Source organism: Dermacentor albipictus, chromosome 6 (genome assembly GCF_038994185.2).
Source record: "Dermacentor albipictus isolate Rhodes 1998 colony chromosome 6, USDA_Dalb.pri_finalv2, whole genome shotgun sequence".
NCBI classification, from domain to species: domain Eukaryota; kingdom Metazoa; phylum Arthropoda; class Arachnida; order Ixodida; family Ixodidae; genus Dermacentor; species Dermacentor albipictus.
The window spans coordinates 3,980,113-4,001,872 of record NC_091826.1 but is presented as its reverse complement, the minus strand read 5'-3'; the positions used below and the strand labels follow the sequence as shown (position 1 = coordinate 4,001,872).

At 48.6% G+C, this 21,760-nt stretch overlaps 1 protein-coding gene across 1 annotated transcript in view; it reads right to left on the bottom strand.

The window, feature by feature from the left end:
- LOC135917030 (microtubule-associated serine/threonine-protein kinase 3-like) overlaps positions 1-21,760 on the bottom strand; it is a 391,234-nt gene that overhangs the window by 87,247 nt on the left and 282,227 nt on the right. The window contains exon 10 of the mRNA XM_070539813.1: positions 14,139-14,287. Within this exon, the coding sequence (XP_070395914.1) occupies positions 14,139-14,287 (149 nt within the window). The remainder of the gene's footprint in view (positions 1-14,138; positions 14,288-21,760) is intronic.

Genomic DNA, 21,760 nt, shown 5'->3' with positions numbered 1-21,760 from the left:
CTCCGCCAACTTGTTTGCACGTGCCGTGCCTCAGGAATGCGGCATCCGTGTTTCTGCGCTCCTTAATTAGCTGTGGTGCGATTCGATGTGGTCTGGGGAACTCGAAGTAGGCTCAGGAAATGGCCCCGTATCTAACACTGCGTATGTGACGCCAAGTCGCGCCTAGTCGCGTTGAAGCAGAGCTTCCTGTGCGGCGACAGCTGCCTCACACATTTGGCGTACATTGCCGTCGATGTTTGGGCAGTGGTCCAGCAGGGCACGGAGTGCAGCAGCGAGTGCGGCTATGAGCGCGTTTTTTGGGTCGCTGCTCGGAGCGGTTGCAGGGCCGTGAGACGGCTCAGCTGCAGCTGCTTGGGCGCTGTGGCCACGCAGAGCGTCACTGTAAGACTGGCCTTGCGGGGTGCACGCAGACGGCTGTGTGCGGCTTGGTCGATGCGGGACAGGTTCCGGCCAGCTCGAGCGCTTTTTTGCGCGAAAAGGGCAGATGACGACAACAGCACGGCCGCCTTTCTCTCGCGCTGCCACCCGGGACAGCGCGGCTCAGTGGTCGAGTGACGGCCGCCGCAATTAATGCAGCGTGGTATATCTCTGCAGGGGAGTCTTCCGTTGCTTGCGACTCACCACAGCGGAGGCAGCGGGCGTCGCGGAAGCAGGTGACGCCGGCATGGCCGAAAACGCCGCAGCGATCGCATTGGAGTGGCCGGGGCAGTCGAGCACGAACGCAGTTGCTTGAAGAGCCGCACGTTGGGAGGCACGACGCTCCCGGCAAAGGTAACGGTGACGTTTGCGCCACTTCGCGTGCAAGAAAGCACCGCGACGGGGGCCTCTATGTTTGACTGACTGTCTGGCATCGAAGGAAGGGTCGACGCCATAGATGATGCCCACACAGGAGTTGCTGTGTGGGCTTTCGAGCGCATCGCCACGTCGCCGATGGCACACATTTCGAGGAGAGGCGCCAAGTCGGCGCCGCGCACCGCAGCCACCACGTTTCGGTGCAAGTTGACGCGTCTCACGCCTGAGGACAGCTGGTCGGCGATCGTGTCTCTCGATAGGAAGGTGGCGTTTCGCCCCGTGGGCCGGTACAGAACCGTGACGCTGGGATCGTGAGTGGCACCGCCGTCTACCGATGGAGTTTGCGGCGGGAAGTCCACTGGAAACGGCGTCTCATTTTCCCGGCGTTCTTGAGCTGCACCGCTGTGGGCTTACTCGTCTTCGCCGGCCGCGGGAGGTAGCGGAGAGGGCGAGCTGCTCGGGGTGTGCTCCTCTGTCCCCTCAACGACTGGGGCGGGCCTGCTCGGCCGGTCGTCATGGCATGAGGGGTCGTCGGCGGGATCTCCGACGGGAATGGCCACTGCCGTTGAGCCCTCCTCCTCTGCGGGCGCGATGGACTCCATGCTGTTGAGCGGGGGCAGGCCGCTGGCGACGAAAGCGAGGGGTGATCCGGTCGGACAGGACTTGTCCCGGGCGAGTTGGTCCCGGCCGTGCGGGAGAGTCAAGTGTCGGCACCGACCATACTTGCCGATGGCAAGAAGAAAGTGCCGGCACTCTGGGGTGTGCCAGAGGTCGACGGGGCGCTGGCACAACCGTCGGTAGAGGCAGCCGAAGTGGAGGCCTCCTCCTCGGTGTTGTCCGTTGAAGCGGAGTATGCGGCGAGGAGTCCGCTCTCAGAAGACTTCGGCACATCGAAACGGAATGCGCGGAAGGGAGCCTCCAGGTGAGATGAGGTCGTACTCATTTGTGTGGGCGGGCATGACCGCGCGGAGCGCGTCGAAGCCGCCAACGGAGCACGTTGGGAGCGTGCGTGCAAGCCGCGCGTCCTCCGCAAGGGAGGAGGCGACTTTAAGTACGAGGTTGAAATCCATGTAGATGTGGCTGCAGGACTCGTCTTGCTTCCTTAAGGAGGAGTTCGATGCCGTGGTAGCGGCTGTACTCAGGTTCGTAGGGGAAACCAGGAATTGGTTCCTTTTTCGGTGCGTCATCCATAAGTTATGGGGCCTCCGTGAGGTAGAGCGGCTCACCAAATCGTGCCAGCTGCCATGCGAGCCCTGAAAAGGGCTGCGCTCAGGAGCGCGGGCGAAGGCGTGCGCGCGCGAGAAATAGCAGGCGTGACGTGGTCGTCGGAGCAAGGAGCAATGCTACCGCTCGCTACGAGTGTCTGGGAGCTTTCTTGACCAGCGAGAGTGCCGTTGACGGGAGGCGAGGGGAGGGGAGGTTACGGGGCAGCGCAGACATTTTGGTGTTGGTGAACTCGAGCGGGAATCTACCTGGCTGGGCGTCCTTCTTTTCGTCATGTCGCCAAGGCCATGGATATATACCGAGGGTAGGTTGCCCTTCACGCGGTTTATGTTACCCCCCGTATTCTGAATGTGCCGTGACTCCAGTAGTAGTATTTTTCGCGAGCTCGTCTCCTTTTGAAGGATTTGGGTTTCCTGGAAAGCAATTTTGTGGTCAGCGCGCCTTCAGAGTGTTCGGCGACGGCGCTGCGTATACGGTTGAATGTTCTGACGTCGTTGTCGCGTTGTCTGATTCTTTCTTTTAGATTTTTGGTTTCCCCGATGTACGACGCCGGGCAGTCGGCACAGCTGATTTTGTAGACGACATATTGAGATTTTTCTTTTGGTGAACGATCTTTTGATTTAGGGAGGAGGATATTAAAAGTGTTTATCGGCTTGTGCGCAACGTTGAGGCTTTCTTTTTCAACATTGGGCTGAGCGCTTTGCTAGTACCTCTGACGTATGGGATGGACACTCGTTTCTGGGGTGAGGGAGAAGTCAACGGCTGAAGGTCCCGTAGTTTGTTTCTTCTTTTTTGTTGGGTTGTTCTTCGAATGAAGTCCACTGTGTAGCCATTCCTTTTAAGTTTGTTGAGAACCGTTCTCTTTTCTTTCCTTTGATCTGATTCCGATGAGGAAGGAGTTTCGGCTCTTTTGAATAAAGAATTTACAACAGACGCCTTGTGGGTTTCCAGATGGTCGGATTCGAAGTGAAGGTAGCGGGCTGTGTGGGTTGGTTGAAAATTTAGAATGCCGTCTGTAAATTTTAGAATGCCGTCTGTTCGTGCAACTTGCACATACGAGAATGGGAGCGATCCGTTCTATTCGCGCTCATATGTGAACTCTGTATATCCGGGTCTATTGAGTTCTCTGCAGGTTTTCGACTTGCCCCGTCTTCACGATGCAGAAGCAATCATCCACGTACCTGAGGAAGACTTTTGGTTCCGGGAAAAAAGTACTCGGAGCTCATACCTCGATATTCTCCATAGTCAAGCTAGCCATGGCAACGGAAATTGAGGCCCCCATAGGAGTTCCTTCAACCTGTCTGTAGTAGCTGCCTCGGAAGGTGAAACAGGTATTGGACAGGCACAGCTAGAAAATGCGGCAGATCCCGTCTACACTCAAGGGGGTTCTCTCGCTGAGTGTATCGCCGCGTTCCAGGGCATCACTAGTTGCGGAAATAGCCATCTTAATGGGTACTCTGGTGAACATAGAGATCACACCAAAAGAGACTAGGCATTCATCATCCGCGATATGTGCTTTTGTAGCGAGTTTGATGAAATTCTCGGAGTCGCGCTCGTGGGATGCTGCCTTTCCGGTGAGTGGTGATATAATTTGGAGCAAGTTAGTGGATAGTGATCGCAGTTATTCTTGGTTTATGGAGTTTTGGCAAGCCGTAGAAAGCTGGGACGGATCAGTTCCTACACATTAATTTTAGGTAGAGATTTCGAGAATTTAGATGGCTGCGGAATATTTCAACCAGCGTCTTATTCAGCACCGATTGGGTTCTCGTAGGGGGGTCCTTCTTTAGTTTCTCGTAGTCTTGGCTGTCAAGTAGGGCGGACGCCTTTTCCTCGTAGTCCTGTATGTTCGAAACAACGGCTGAGTTCCCCTTGTCCGCCGGTAGGATTACAATGCTTGTATCTTCTTTCAGTGTTCTCAGTGCTCTTATTTGGTCGTAAGATAAGTTGCGTTCTCTTCTGCGGTTGTTATTGCACCTTATTGTGCCGATTGCTTTCAGTCTGATCTGTTTTCACACTTTGGGGTCCAGTTGCTGGATGCCGCTCTCAAGGGCGGCGATCATCTTGGTGAGGGGTAGTTTATCTGTGGTAACATTGAATTTGTGACCTTTTGCCAGGATGGAAGTTTCTTCGGTCGTTAACTTCCTCGATGATAAATTGGTTACTGTGTTTGTTTAACATTCCGGATTTCTCAGTTTCGTTGATTAGGGAAGAGAATTTGTTCTCCTGCGTTTCACTGTGTTTATTCTCCTCTGAGGACGCGACGGCCTTTGCAAACGAATCAATTGACGAAAAGAGATGGGGTACCTGACGTTCAAGCTGTCTTCTGGCGAAGAACGCGTCGACTTCGTTCTTCTGAATCACCATGTGGCACTCATGTATCCGTGCTGTCACCAATATTTGCTGGGTCTTGTTGATGACGTCGCGGCCTTCTGGTGTGTTGATTGGCTGGCGTAGCTGGAGACTTCGTGGCACGACGTTTTTGTCTTTGCATTTCCAGGTGAAGTCTAGGTGAGTCTTGAAGGTGGATATTCCTTGCACGGCTTGTATATAGTTCTTTGCAAGTTGTACACCTTCAGCGCATGCGCAGCTTTCCCCCCGGCCGATGCAAGCACTTGTTCGCAGTCCGCTCGAAGAGGCCCGACACGCGTCGTCATCGTCGGGCGACCGACGTCTTGACGGACGCTGAATTCAGTGGGACGCTTAATTATGCCACAGGTTTGTCCGCTCGAACGAAAGTTAAATAAAACAAATGAGGAACAGTTCTCGCCAAACGCTTCGCGGCAGTGGAACCCATTCAGAACAAAACAGGCAGGTGACCGTGGCATGTCTGTCGAGTGGTGCGACTTGTTTCCAGTTCACGCGCAATTTAGGAGGAAAGTGGAGCACGTGCAAAGGATAGCGCACGTTTGCCGCATCTGCGACGTGGCACATGCGAATAACCGGCGTGCGAAACGGGCTTTTGCAGCTGAGCGACAAACAACGAAGAAGAAGCGCTTCGTCTTCGTCGTTGCTCTAGGCTGTAGGCATTCACTGCACTTCTTGAGAAGAAAACACACCTCCTGTTGTTAAATAGAAAACTCTCTCATTAAACCGGCCTTAAAGTATTCTGACATAGTTTGGGCACCGCACCAAAATGATGTAATCGACAAACTAGAACGCATGCAAAATTTAGCATTGAGATTCATATATTCGCAATATTCACTTCAAATGAGCATTACGAGCATGGCGGCCAAGGCTAACATCAGACCACTAGCTCAACGCAGAAAGGCTTCCATATTAAAATTTTTATGCTTGCTTTATCACGGCTGCTATCGAATACCACAACCAGCATACATACAAGCGCCATTCAGACAGTCAAACCGAATGAATCATAATAAATCAGTGCGATCACCGTCCCAGTCATAATAACACTCACAAGTACTCTTTATTTCCTTGTACACGCTATTTCCCATTGGAACATTCTACCTACTCGTGCTGCAAACTGCTCATCTGTCAGCGCATTCATTACCAGTATTCAGAATTTGGAATTGGAAGGGTAATGAAGTTATTGGCGTTGTCTGTATTTGATATGCAGCCTCTTGGGGCTGCATACTTACATACCGTAAACGTTACTTTTCCTGTTTGTACGAACCGCTCTTTTAAGCAGAGAGTGTGTGTGTTTGTCGAACATTTTCATTTTTGTGCGTGCTTATGTTCTTTGTTTTGGATACACTAATGGTATACTTTTTTCGTTTTCTTTTGGGTTAAACTGTATCCTAAGTTGTACCGACTCTTGCATGGGCCCGACGAGGGCCTGCAGTATTGTAAAACAAACAAACAAACAAACAAACAAACAAACAAACAAACAAACAAACAAACAAACAAACAAACAAACAAACAAACAAACAAACAAACAAACAAACAAACAAACAAACAAACAAATTTCATATGAGGCCTTAAGGAAAGAAACTTATCCGGTGCCTCTTTAATTTGTTGCCCATCAATTCCACACACAGCCAGCGTCTAAAACACGTGCACGTGACACGTGAGACCATAGAGCACGCATCCCTGGACTGCTACTGCGAAGTTATTCTGCTCTCAAGTGTTCAGTTTACGGACAGGGGCGGGAAAGGATCACTTTTACGTTTTCCGGAATTTTTTTAATATCGCCTGTTCCAAATAGCATAATTCTTGTTCCTGAGCTGGATTATTCCAAGAGGAGGGCATTACTAACACGAGAAATCAGAATACGTATTTAACTAACTAAAGAAATTCACTCATAAATTTCTAGTTAATCGGACCAAATAACATTAATGCACGTAGCATTGTAAATGAAACAGAAATGCTGGACATGTTGGAACACGACCCACACTTAACGGTCACTACCCGTGGTTGCGCATCTTCGTTGAATGCAGGGAGCGTATGATGAGCCATGCTTGTCGTCGGCGACGCTGCCTTCGCGGTTGGCGATGCCGGGTCTTATTACACCGAATGGGGGGATATCCTGGCGCGTCGCCGCCGTAGCATAGCCACGGCACGCAGCCCGAACAGCTACGAGGCACAGACAGCTCGAACATAGATGAAGACGTTTATTTAGGGGCGTGTGACAGCTTTTATCCCCCTGAACCACGTGGAAAGGTAAGTGGGAGCGGGGAAAAAAAAAACGCAAGTGTGCAGAACTCTAGCATGACGCAGACGCAACAGGAACCCACCCCTATGCACCTTCCCGATTCGGACGTGTCCGCAACCATCAACGATAGCCAGGCTTACGGCGTGTCACTGCATCACCGGCGTGCTCTATCGCAAGATGAACATTACATCGCCTGGACTGACAGCGAATAGGCAGCAACTAGAGCCACGTTCACGTGGTACCGGTCCTATATAAAGCCGTCTGCAAACGCGCTTCAGTGGCAGCGGCAAGGCGAACTGCTGGCTTAGGCTTGCCTGCTCTATCTTCCGGGTAGGCTAGGAAGTTGATTAACATTGTTAAAAAAAACGATGATGGTTTTTTATTGCTGCTGCCGGACCCAGTGCTTGTGCTGCCTTCTATAGTTCACTTGCAAAAACAGTTATTACTTCGTAGCGATGTGGAGACCAATCCCGGCCCTGATACAGAGAAATTGCTTTTGGAGCTACTTGCAGGAGTCGGTAGTTATCCTCATTGTCCACTAAATTTGCTACTGTTGAAGTACGCCTAACAAAGCTAGAAGGCACTGTTTTTGCTGTTAGTAATTCAGTGTCGCGTGTTCAAGAGATAGTTCAGCACAAAGCGTTGGTGGGCTAGTTGGTGCGAATCCATGAATACTTTGTTTAGCGCAAAACGACAGACAGAAGAAAGACGACAGGACAAGGCGCTACTCTCAACTGACATCATTTTATTGCGTCACTCCTTTATAGACCGTTCAAACAAGAGAAACATGCGCAGTGAGCATGAGCACCATGCGGTGGTGCCACCAACATCCGATCCCAAGAGCGCACTCATGCGACAGAATCCAAAAAAACAAAATTCAGCGCTGTACAAGGTTAAGGAAGGCACACTAATGCACTGTGACCCCAATGACTGAATGAAAAATGCTTCCGATAACTCTCGGGCGGTGGTCACGGCTCATCTTCAAAATCGTGGTACCACGAAACAGGGGTTTGCACTTGCATGTTTTACAATGCAGAGCCAAATGGGAACCTGTGCCTGTTGGTATGGATAGCTCATGTTCTCTAAGGCGCTCGTTAACACAGCGGCCTGACTGCCCTACATACACTTTGTCACATGACAAGGGAATCTTATAAACCACACCGACGCTGCAATCTACAAACTTCACGTGGTTCTTTTCACAATCAGGTTTTTTACTTGTTTTAGAAATACGGTTGCACAACATTGACAGTTTCTGAGGAGCGGAAAACACTACCGGAATTTGGTATCAAGTGGCGACATTCTTTAGATTGTGAGCCACTCTGTGGCAATACGGCACAACTTCAGGCCTCTTCTTTTGTGTGATGCAGTTACTTTTGTGCCGCTTCCCTTTCAGGTTTTGAAGCAAAACCTCCGAGACTGACGTCACCACCACACTTGGGTAACCAGCAGCCTGCAGCCTATTTAACTGAGCAATGAAACTCATGTTCGCAGAGTGATGACAAGATTTCTTTAAGGAAGATTCTAAACACATCAAAGCAATAGCGCGTTTCACAGTCTTTGAGTGCGCAGACGCGTAAGGTAAATGTTTCTTACGTGCACGTGGCAAATACATCCAACAGGCGTGGCCTGTTTGTAAGGATAGCTGCAAATCTAAAAACTGGAGTTTACCGTCCCTAGATAGCTCATGTGTGAAAGTTAAACCTTTGCCATTGTCATTGAACAGAGTTAAAATATCAGCTACCGTCACGGAGCATTCGTTGTTAGTCTGTTTTATCACAACAAGGAAATCGTCAACATATCTAAAAATTTTAACCGCGTCATTGTTTAAGGCACTCTTAAGAGCGCGGTCGACAAACGATAAAAAAATATTACAAAGAGCAGGCGCCACACATGAACCAATACACAGACCATTTTTCTAGATAAAAAGGTTATTTTCGAACAGGATAAAAGTTGCACTTAAATAAAATTCAAGAAGGGACATGAAACTTTCCGAAGACAACCCGGTCGCATTGCGAAAATCTACCTCGCCGCTTTCTTCGATGCACGTCATCACACTGCGAAATAGCTCATCATGTGGTATAGAGTAGTAAAGATCTTCGACGTCAACAGAAAAAATGTCGGCTACTGAATGGTTGTCTTCCAGAAAGGAAACAACATCGAAAGAATCCTTTATGCCATAAGGATCGTCAATAGTTAAATGCTTCAACTGTTTTCGCAAAAAGCGGCTTACCAAAACCTGCCAACAGTTGTTTTCACTGACTATTGTACGGAAAGGCACATCCGGTTTGTGCGTTTTCGCAGTGAAAAGAACCTCTAGAGCAAGTACCTTACATTGTTTTAGATCTTTCACAATCTTGGTGAGGCCTATATTTTCCAACAAAAAAATGGCTTTGCGTTTTACCTTCCGAGCTTTCTCATTTGCCAGAATGAAGGTCTTGTTGACAGCCTCAATGGCTTTTTTGTTGAAGACCGCAGACGGAGCTATCACAAAACCGCCGTCTTTGTCACTAAGTAACACCCGAAGTTCATTGTCTCTAAAGAAAGATACTGTCCTTTTGATCACAGCTGTCGAAGGTGGCGCGCTCCCGGTGATGGTCCTACGAAGGCAGTCCACCCCATCGAAGAGGCACCGCTCCTGGTCCTCTAGTTCTGCTTTCCTTGCGATTCATTGCCACAGAGTGGCTCACAATCTAAAGAATGTCGCCACTTGATACCAAATTCCGGTAGTGTTTTCCGCTCCTCAGAAACTGTCAATGTTGTGCAACCGTATTTCTAAAACAAGTAAAAAACCTGATTGTGAAAAGAACCACGTGAAGTTTGTAGATTGCAGCGTCGGTGTGGTTTATAAGATTCCCTTGTCATGTGACAAAGTGTATGTAGGGCAGTCAGGCCGCTGTGTTAACGAGCGCCTTAGAGAACATGAGCTATCCATACCAACAGGCACAGGTTCCCATTTGGCTCTGCATTGTAAAACATGCAAGTGCAAACCCCTGTTTCGTGGTACCACGATTTTGAAGATGAGCCTTGACACCACCGCCCGAGAGTTATCGGAAGCATTTTTCATTCAGTCATTGGGGTCACAGTGCATTAGTGTGCCTTCCTTAACCTTGTACAGCGCTGAACTTTGTTTTTTGGATTCTGTCGCATGAGTGCGCTCTTGGGATCGGATGTTGGTGGCACCACCGCATGGCGCTCATTGCGCATGTTTCTCTGGTTTGAGCGGTCTATAAAGGAGTGACGCAATAAAATGATGTCACTTGAGAGTAGCGCCTTGTCCTGTCGTCTTCCTTGTGCCGGTCATTTTGCGCTAAACAAAGTATTCATGTGTTCAAGAGCTTTGGCATAGCGTTGCACAGCTCACCGGTCGGGTGTGGACACTTGATGTTCACAATGATGACTTAGAAAACAGATCACGCAGATAGAACCTTGTAATTTACGGTCGCATTAAGCAACCGTCTGAGTCCAATGAGGAGCTGCTTGATTCGGTGTCTAAGTTGTTGACAACGAAACTCGGCGTCACCTGCGCTAGCATAAAACGACGCCACAGATTTGCTGTCAGTAATATAAATAAATATCGACCGCTAATAATTACGCTTTTGGACTTCAGGGCTAAAATCTACATCCTGTAAAACACCCGTAAGCTCAAAGGGACTAAGGGTTTTTAAAAACGTGGAATTTATTAAACAAAGTTGGCATTTTTCATTGCCTTGTCGAATTGCACTGACCTTCTGTGATATGTGAGACAGAAACTTGGCTCAATGAGTCAATTCTTGACGCTGAGTTTCTTCCGCCACGTAACGCCGTATTACGCAGAGATAGAGCCACTGGTCGAGGTGAAGCCCTGTTCATTCGAAATGATCTTGTGTTCACTATACTACCCGATTTCTTGCCTCAGGAATCATTCTGGTCCAAGATGAGGCTTCACGGTCTTCTCGTTGCGGTTGGTGCCATTTACCGTGCCCATCACAGTGGTAAAAGTGATGTCTTCGGTGCAATTAATTATTACATTCACGAAAACAGACTTAGCCACTGCAAGTTGGTTATTTGTGGTGATTTTAGTGTACCTGGGACAGACTGGCTATCACTGTCTCCAACTGGACGTCATAAGACATTATGCGACTCGCTCATTAGCTCAACGCACGTTTTTGACTGGACTCAAACCGTGAAAACGCCCACCCACGAATCTATCCTGGACCTCATATTCATAGACGAGTAACTAGTAAAAAATGGTTATAGCTGTTTGATGTAGTACTGCGGAAACCCGCAAGGTGGAGGCAAGTAATTGATAAAGGGGAAATGAGACATCCACCTGTTAGTAGCAATTGCGACAAAGCAAACCCACATGGTTTCCTCGAAAGAAAAGCCTCAGAGTTGAAGGAAAATTCGCCCTGGTCCGGGACTCGAACCCGGGGACCACCACCTTTCCGGGGCAGCCGCTCTACCATCTGAGTTAACCAGGCGGCTAGCAGATGGCAGGGCGAAGTCGAATTTATCGACAACACGAAGCAAAGCCAAGTGTTTGATGTAGTAGTTCTGCGGAAACCGGCAATGTGGAGGGAAGCGATTGATAAAGGGGAAATGAGACATCCACCCATTAGTAGCAATTGCTACAGAGGAAATCCATACGGGTTCCTCGAAAGAAAAGCTTCACAGTTGAAGAAAAATTCGTCCTGGTCCGGGACTCGAACCCGGGACCACCGCCTTTCCGGGGCAGCCGCTCTACTATCTGAGCCAACCAGGCGGCTTGCAGATGGCAGGGCGAAGTCGAATTTATCGACAACACGTAGCACAGCCAAGTGTTTGATGCAGTAGTTCTGCCCGATCATGTACTACCCCGGTCATGTACTAAATGTGGCCATGTTGTCCCTGCAAACTTCTTAATCTCATCCGGCCACCTAACTTTCTTCCACCCTCTGCTACGCTTCCCTTCCCTTGGAATCAAGTCCGTAACCCTTAATGACCATCGGTTATCCTCCCTCCTCATTACATGTCCTACCCATGCCCATTTCTTTTTCTTGATTGCAGCTAAGATGTCATTAACTCGCGTTTCTTCCCTCGCCCAATCTGCTCATTTCTTATCCCTTAAGGTTACACCCATCATTCTTCTTTCCATAGCTCGTTGCGTCATCCTCGATTTAGGTAGAACCCCTTTCGTAAGCATCCAGGTTTCTGCCCTGTACGTGAGTACTGGCAAGACACAGCTGTTATACACTTTTCTCTTGAGGGATAATGGCAACCTGCTGTTCATGATCTGAGAATGCCTGCCAAACTCACCCCAGCCCATTCTTATTCTTCTGATTATTTCCGTCTCATGATCCGGATCCGCCGTCACTACCTGCCCTAAGTAGATGTATTCCCTTGCCACTTCCAGTGCCTCTGTACCTATCGTAAACTGCTGTTCTCTTCCGAGACTGTTAAACATTACTTTAGTTTTCTGCAGATTAATTTTTAGACCCACCCTTCCGCTTTGCCTCTCCAGGTCAGTGAGCATGCATTGCAATTGGTCTCCTGAGTTACTAAGCAAGACAATATCATCAGCGAATCGCAAGTTACTCCATTAACTCTTATCCCCAATTCTTCACAATCTAGGTCTCTGAATACCTTCTGTAAACACGCTGTGAATAGCGTCGGAGAGATCGTATCTCCCTGCCTGACGCCTTTCTTTATTGGGATTTTGTTGCTTTCTTTATTGAGGACAACGGTGGCTGGAGGAGCCGCTACAGACAATAGATATACTTTCTGTATTCTTAGGTACGGCTCGTCTACGCCCTGATTCCGTAATGCCTCCATGACTGCTGAGGTTTCGACTGAATCAAACGCTTTCTCGTAATCAATGAAAGCTATATGTAGCGGTTGGTTATATTCCGCTCATTTCTTTATCACCTGATTGATAGTGTGAATATCGTCTATTGTTGAGTAGCCTTCGGAATCCTGCCTGGTCCTTTGGTTGACAGAAGTCTGAGGTGATCCTGACTCTGTTTGCGATTACCTTAGTAAATACTTTGTAGGCCACGGACAGTAAGCTGATCGGTCTATAATTTTTCAAGTCTTTGGCGTCCCCTTTCTTATGTATTAGTATTATGTTAGCGTTCTTCCAAGATTCCGGTACGCTCGAGGTCATGAGGCATTGCGTATACAGGGTGGCCAGTTTTTCTAGAACAATCTGCTCACCATCCTCCAACAAATCTGCTGTTACCTGATTTTCCCCAGCTGCATTCCCCCTTTGCATAGAAGCGAAGGCTTTCTTTACTTCTTCCGGCGTTACTTGTGGGATTTCAAATTCTTCTGGACTATTCTCTCTTCCATTATCGTCGTGGGTGCCACTGGTACTTTATAAATCTCTATAGCACTTCTCAGCCCCTTGAACTATCTCATCCATATTAGTAATGATATTGCAGGCTTTGTCTCTTAACGCATACATCTGATTCTTGCCTATTCCTAGTTTCTTCTTCACTGATTTTAGGCTTTCTCCGTTCCTGAGAGTTTTTTCAATTCTATGCATATTATACTTCCTTATGTCAGCTGTCTTACACGTGTTGATTAACTTGGAAAGTTCTGCCAGTTCTATTCTAGCTGTAAGGTTAGAGGCTTTCATACATTGGCGTTTCTTGATCACTTCGTCTCCTGTGATAGTTTACTGGTATCCTGTCTAACGGAGTTACCACCGACTTCTATTGCCCACTCCTTAATGATCCCCATAAGATTGTCGTTCATTGCTTCACCACTAAGGTCCTCTTCCTGAGTTAAAGCCGAATGCCTGTTCTGTAGCTTCCAATTTTGTGGGCCTGTGTCATTTCTTTTCTCAGCTGATCTTGCTACTCGCGCGCGCGCGCGCACGCACACTTTCTTTTGCGCGCATTTGCGCCGACTTATGAGGTGCCATATAAGACGCTACAGTATACGTGCCAATTCCGGGTCGCAGTCGCCTTGCCTATAATTGATGATAATCGAAAAGTAGATAGCCATATGCTAGTTTGTTCCCTTTTTTTTGCATTGTCGTGGTGCTCTTTCAGTTTTTTGTTGATGCAGTGACCAGCCTAACAGACGTAAGTTTGACCACACGAAAGTGAAATAGCAGTGACAAGACCACTACGACATTGAACAGTATGGTCTACGTGTGTGCAGTAAGCTTTTGCCAAATATTGTATAAATAATAAAAAAAGAAATCTACAGAGGTTCCTGCACGGCGTTCATGCTGAGAGACATGCAGTTAAGCAGGGCGTCAATCATCGTGTATTATTCCTTGCTCCATCTTCGCCTGCTTGATTGCCATGTCATCACACAAGCGGTTTTAATGCCTTATAAGTTGCACAAGTAGCCAAGTAGCCAATTGTCTGTTCCAAATATAACCTTCTTGTGTCTTTTCATACCACGTTTTCGCGCTTTGTGTGGCGTATGCCTCGTCCAGATCTGTCCCTCTGCATAACAGCGCGTTTATTCAAGACAACTTTTATGTCCTTTCTCGTAGAGTATCAGTGCTTTCAAATTCGCGTCTAAAGCGAACATGACGTACCTCGACCATGATAAATCTCCTGTTGTTTTCTCCGTCGACATCCACTATGTTGACGCCAAAGCTCCAGTACTTTCCGAGGCTTTTGGTTCGGAATAGAATGACGTCCATTCGTTCCTTAGCTGTGATCGACTTATCCGCTGACGCCCCGGCTGAAGAAAAAAAAACGCAAGAAACAAATGAGTGTACCACAAGCAAGGTTTCTCGGAATCAGAGGTTTAACGCATCTAGAATGACAGAAAGATGGATTTGAAGTTATTCGGTATTACGTGCCAAAAGCACGATCTGATTATGAGGCACGCCGTAGTGGGCGACTCCGGAAACTTGGACCAGCTGGGGTTCTTTAACGTGCACCTAAAGCTAAGGACACGGGGGCTTCGAAAAATGGATCTCGGAGCCTCGATATGACGCAGTGCACTTGAGATGACAGGCTGTTTGCACCGAGAAACCGTATACGCCTCGAAACGTGCCTCATTCGTAACTCTTCATTTGATAAGTGACTGAACTTGCAAAGTTCATGAAATGGTGGAACTCCGTGTAACCAAAACAAAGCATTCTGTGGCGAACTATAGTGGAAAATCTGAGAGACGCGTTAGCATTATACGTCACACGTGTTCGTGGTCCCGGATCCATGATTTAAACTGGCAGTCACGCGGAGCAGACTAACGTCAGCGTATATATATATATATATATATATATATATATATATATATATATATATATATATATATCACGTTGTAGTGAAGGTGGTGAAGAACCTAGTAAACCACAGGAAATTAGATGTTTATTGGGCGAACCTGGACCCAGGAACGCAATCAACACCCAGCACAATGATATGGGCGAGCACACTCGTCGATCAAGCGCTTCGGCTCTCATACTGAACTCGTCGAAGATTCCAGCGTAATCGCTAACGTCTTCTACCTTACAGAAAGTAGTACACAATTCGTGTCACGCACACAATCAGATTAGGCAAGTTTCGGTTAGGACAGACAACAGATAGAACCAGCGAAATTGATTCGCCCGAAAAGCGAAGCGTCGAAAGCGACAGCAAATTAGTGGGCAGCTATGCGAAGTAACGACAATAGTTTAATCGGCCGTATGAACTTGTAAACATAGGCATACTAACTAAACTAACAAGCATGATGTCACGCGCGCACGACCAAACATGAACACATCTCACTCGATGACCGCGCATACTCGCTCCCAAAGCGCTTGAGGGAGGAAGCGCGGTAGCAGCAGCGAGCGAATTGAACTTCGTGCCGCCTCTCGTTTCAGTTAGAACTAAGCGGCGAGAACACAACGTACACGGAGGTATCAGCCCGTGTGCGCCCAATACGTGCTACATAAGAGTGTTTTTCTGAGCGTGAAAGAAGCCTGTGATACACGCAAATTGCCTCGAGGGGCCAGTCGCGCGGCAATTTTGCGTGCATTTGCAGGCTTATTTCACGCTCAGAAAAACAATTTTATCTAGTACGTATTGAAGAACAGAAAGCTTTATCGGGGGTTTTTCATGTCGCTCTACAATTTTCTCATGGACACGTTTAATCAAATTGCATTTGAGAAGTTCATCAACTATTCAAAACTAATTATCTTATTAGGCGGTATAAAAAATAACGTGAGCATCTGGAAGCGACGGCAAACAACATTGCTTGGTTCTGTCCAGCTACGTGGCATTCTCATATATTTAAACTCTGTGAAAATTAGCTGGGACACTCTGTATACGCGTTCCATAACGACGGGCGCGCTTTAGCATGCTAAACTGCTGTGCATATTGTCACGTGGTAGTGACGGTGAAGAAGGCAGCAAGACTGTGATCAACGAAACCAGCGTTTTATTGGGCGAACTTGTGCCCTCAAAAGCAGGCTGCACTCAAAGAACGATAGCGGCGAATACACTCGGCGAACGTCGAAAATCTGATCAGCGGGTCAAGCGCGTCGGCTTTTATGCATCAGTCGTTGAAGGTTCCGGAGTAATCGCTGGGACCCGCGTGCCTTCCACAAAGTTCATTATTCGCGTCGCGCACACACGCAATCAGATTACACAAGGTTCGGTCACAGACAGCGGATGGAACCATCGATAACATTACAGAAACTTCCGATACACGCAGGCACGTCCCGCGCTGTGCGATAACATTTTTTAGGCGGTAAAACATGTCGGCCGATAAAGACAAGTACACGTGTCAGTACCCCCCTTTTAAAAAAGCATCGACCCAATGCTGCAAACAAACGAAAGTAATAAAGAAAAGCACTCGTAGCAAAGAAAACAACAAAATAAGGAAGTTCGTCAGCGTCCGTAAAAGGGTTTAAGACGCACCACGTGACCACTTCAGATCGTGCGCGGCGCCGCTGTGAATGCGAAATGCCGTCTGGCACAACCTCATAGTCTAGTGCGCCAATACGTCGGATGACCTTGTAGGGTCCGAAATAGCGTCGCAATAGTTTCTCACTCAGTCCTCGTCGGCGTGTCGGGGCCCACACCCAAACACGGTCGCCGGGCTAGTACTCGATGAAGCGTCGTCGAAGGTTGTAGTGTCGGCTGTCGGCGGGCGGGAGATAGGTAGCGACGTCATGATTCTCCTCGTCAGTGACGTGAGGCAGCATTGCGTCGAGCGTCGTCGTCGTCGGGTTCCTGCCGTAAACCAGCTTAAACGGCGTGATCTGTGTTGTTTCTTGCACCGCCGTGTTGTAAGCGAAGGTTACGTACGGCAGGACGGCATCCCAGGTCTTGTGTTCGACGTCGACGTACATCGCTAGCATGTCGGCGAGGGTCTTATTGAGCCGCTCCGTAAGACCATTCGTCTGCGGCTGGTAGGCCGTTGTCCTCCTGTGCCTTGTCTGACTGTACTGCAGAATGGCCTGGTTGAGCTCCGCTGTAAAGGCCGCTCCTCTGTCGGTGATGAAGACTTCTGGGGCGCCATGTAGCAGCAGGATGCTTTCGACGAAAACATTTTCCACTTCGGCTGCGCTACCTTTCGGCAGAGCTTTAGTTACAGCGAAGCGGGTGAGGTAGTCCGTCCATAGAGTAACATAGCACACGACAAGAGCGGACACTCCCATAGGCGCCTGCGGCCGACTTTAAGGTCCCTCTACAATTTTCAAGGTAGCGACATCTGCCGCGCGCGCCACCTAGGAAGTTCCTGTAGCAGACGGCGCCCACGCTAAACCGCGGCGCCACGGCATTCGTGAGGTGAAAAAATATCTGCATACCCGCGGAAATAAAACCAACTGTTGCCTGACTGTGGCGAAAAACGAAAGAGGGACCCGAACTGCTAAATTTAGTCCTTTAATTTCAAATGAGCGCTCCAAGAAAATAGCTCAAGAGAGCGTAATGAGGGCTTGATCGCCTGGATTCCGCATGTTTACATTTCGTTCGTTTGCGCTCAATCACCGCGTGAGCCTTGGTGGTTTCTTGCGCTTAATCCCGTATGCTCTGTGAAATCTTCTGCATGTAAGTGTGCTGCGTACACATATATAGCGGTTGCATTGAACGAAGAAGTCGTGTAAAAATGAAGGCTGACAGTCGCTTGGACCGAAAAACTTTCGACATAACGTCGCTCAAATGTGCGATTCTCAAAGCGTGTGACCCTCACGGCAACTAACCAACATCCTGTGTGTGTGTGGAAACAAGTGCGCCAACAGTCTTCGTGCCGCTGAGTGTGTCTGTCGTGTAGCGATTACACGACGACTGCTGTGTCTTGTGGTTCAATGCTACGAGCCAGTGCAACTGTCGTGACATGATGAACCGGCGGTATGGATCGTGTCAGCGTGTCTCCTCGATCGTGTTCGGGCTGCCAGCGCGATCTGATCTCGCGGTACACCAATATCAAGCGTAGTGTGTGCGCGTGTGTGAATGCGGTTGACATTTCTCGTGAACCGTGCGACGTCGCCGCGTAAACTCGAATCATGACGCGCATTGTTTTGTTTATCTCTTTTCGCCTCCGTGCACCGCTAAAGCCCCGTAAGAATTAGAAGGCCCTTATACGAAACGCACGCGGATTGGCCCAGCTATTACTGCACTGTGTTTTGCTGGCAATCCGCGTATCGCTTGTGGCGTTTTTCTTATGTTCATTTGCAGTTGTGTGTTTTTCATCAGTAAAATGGCATTGCTGATTACTGAAACATCTTCGAGTGTAAAGGAAACGTGTAAGGAACGAGCTCGCAGCCGCATGTAATGTACCTTGATGTACTGTATTACGCTTTATTATTTGACGGCCAGTAGCTGTGGCTATCTCCCTGCCTGACGCCTTTCTTTATTGGGATTTTGTTGCTTTCTTTATTGAGGACAACGGTGGCTCGAGGAGCCGCTACAGACAATAGATATACTTTCTGTATTCTTAGGTACGGCTCGTCTACGCCCTGATTCCGTAATGCCTCCATGACTGCTGAGGTTTCGACTGAATCAAACGCTTTCTCGTAATCAATGAAAGCTATATGTAGCGGTTGGTTATATTCCGCTCATTTCTCTATCACCTGATTAATAGTGTGAATATGGTCTATTGTTGAGTAGCCTTCGGAGTCCTGCCTGGTCCTTTGGTTGACCGAAGTCTGAGGTGTTCCTGACCCTGTTTGCGATTACCTTATTTATTAGTATTATGTTATCGTTCTTCCAAGATTCCGGTACGCTCGAGGTCATGAGGCATTGCGTATACAGGGTGGCCAGTATTTCTAGAACAATCTGCCCACCATCCTTCAACAAATCTGCTGTTAACTGATCCTCCCCAGCTGCCTTCCCACTTTGCATAGCTCCCAAGGCTTTCTTTACTTCTTCCGGCATTACTTGTGGGATTTCAAATTCCTCTAGACTATTCTCTCATCCATAATAGTCATGGGTGCCACTGGTACTGTATAAATCTGTATAGAACTCCTCAGCCACATGAACTATCTCATCCATATTGGTAATGATTTTGCCGGCTTTGTCTCTTAAAGCACACATCTGATTCTTGCCTATTCCTAGTTTCTTCTTCACTGCATTTAGGCTTCCTCCGTTCCTGAGAGCATATGTTCAATTCTATCAATATTATACTTCCTTATGTCAGCTGTCTTACGCTTGTTGATTAACTTAGACAGTTCTGCCAGTTCTATTCTAGCTGTAGGGGGTTAGAGCCTTTCATACATTGGCGTTTCTTGATCAGATCTGTCGTCTCCTGCGATAGCTTACTGGCGTCCTGTCTAATGGAGTTACCCCCGACTTCGATTGCACACTCCTTAATGATGCCCATAAGATTGTCCTTCATATCTTCAACACTAAGGTCCTCTTCCTGAGTTAAGGCCGAATACCTGTTCTGTAGCTTGATCTGGAATTCCTCTATTTTCCCTCTTACCGCTAACTCATTGATCGGCTTCTTTTGTACCAGTTTCTTCCAATCCCTCCTCAAGTCTAGGCTAATTCGAGTTCTTACCATCCTATGGTCACTGCAGCGCACCTTGCCGAGCACGTCCACATCTTGTATGATGCCAGGGTCAGCGCAGAGTGTAAAATCTATTTGATTTCTAGTCTCGCCATTCGGGCTCCTCCACGTCCACTTCCAGCTATCCCGCTTGCGGAAAAAGGTATTCATTATCCGCATACTATTCTGTTCTGCAAACTCTACATATAACTCTCCCCTGCTATTCCTAGAGCCTATGTCATATTCCCCCACTGACTTGTCTCCAGCCTTCTTCTTGTCTACCTTGGCATTGAAGTCGCCCGTCAGTATAGTGTATTTTGTTTTGACTTTACCCATCGGCGATTCCACGTCTTCATAGGAGCTTTCGACTTCCTGGTCATCATGACTGGATGTAGGGGCGTAGTCCTGTACGACCTTTAATTTGTACCTCTGATTAAGTTTCACAACAAGACCTGCCACCCTCTCGTTAATGCTATAGAGTTCCTGTATGGTGCCAGCTATATTCTTATTAATCAGGAATCCGACTCCTAGTTCTCGTCTCTCCGCTAAGCCCCGGTAGAACATGACGTGCCCGCTTTTTAGCACTGTATACGCTTCATTTGGTCTCCTAACTTCACTGAGCCGATTATATCCCATTTGCTGCCCTCTAATTCATCCAATAGTACTGCTAGACTCGCCTCCCTAGATAACGTTCTAGCGTTAAACGTTGCCAGGTTCCAACAGCGGCCTGTCCGGATCTAGGGATTCTTAGCACCTTCTTGCTGCGCCACAGGTCTGACCACCGCCGTGGTCAGTTGCTTCGCAGCTGCTGGGGACTGAGGGCCGGGGTTTAATTGTTGTATTCATATAGGAGGTAGGTTGTGGCCAAGTACTGCACCACGGTGGAAAATCCTGCTTTGGTGAGGGAGTGCGTTACCGGTTCTGGTCACCGCGATCAGTCCGCACACCAGGCCTGTTTATGAAATTTTATCAACACGCGGATATTTTTTAATCCGGTGGAAAATTGCGCGGCACCGGGATTCGAACTACGGACCTCTTGCACGCGAGGCGGATGCTCTACCTCTACGCCACCGCTGCACCCGGCTCACGTATGGGGAGTGCCTAACGCCTGCTTCACCTAGGCCGCGGGTCAGCCCGGCATTGCACTAACTTCGGGATCGGCCTACGTATATAGGTAGTGCTTCACGCCTTCTTCACCTACACCGCGGGTCTGTCTGGCATTGCACTAGCTTCGTGATCGGCTCACGTATGGGGAGTTCTTCACACCTGCTTCACCTCCGCCGCTGGTCTGTCCGGCGTTGTGCTGTCTTCGTGATCGGCTCACGTATGGGGAGTGCTTCACGCCTGCTTCACCTCCGCCGCTGGTCGATCCGGCATTGCACTATCTTCGGGATCGGCCCACGTATGGGAGTGCTTCACGCCTTCTTCACATACGCCGGGAGTCAGCCCGGCAATGCATTATCTTCGGGATCGGGCCACGTATGGGGAGTGCTTCCCGACTGCTTCACCTACGCCGCGGGTCGGCCCGACATTGCACTATCATCGGGATCTGCCCACGTATAGGGAGTTTTGTGTCTACACGCACATACGATCCTGGGGACACTAGCCCTTAAAGAGCTAGGTGGCGTTGCGCGCGAGATGTTATCGTTTCGCGCAGCGCCCGATTTTGCGTGCTGTGGACAAAGTCACATGACCAGCGGTATAATTCAATGCTACACGAATACTGAAGCAGAACAAGCGGATCGCAGAACATGATCACGCGCCGGAACGTGTTGGAAAATGTTATAGTTTCGGTATCTGCGCACGTGACCGTCCGACCGTGGGAACAAGCAGACAAAGCAGAAGTACATCTCTCTTGCTTCGGTGCGAAAAAAAAAAAAAACACGTGGCCATTCCATCTGTGTGTGTTATCATTTCTCCAAACTTCGATTCGTCAATTCAAGCAACAGATCACACAAACAACAGATGGTGCTTGGAATAATTTTCGAAGTCACGTGTCATTACTAGCGACGTCACACTGCAGACTCGAGCGCGTACTCGCAGGGACGCGAGTACGTCAGGACCGCGGCGGCTGCGAAGGGAAGGAAAACGAAGTTCGGTTTGAAATTGGCCTTTTTCAAGATTGAAGGGCGCCCCTAGCGGCGGTCGCCGAAATCACATCTGGTGGGTTGGTTGGTTCGGTGCTCCGTCGGTCAGCAGCTGTTACTGAGACTTTGATGCGGCTCCGAACGCTCGATGT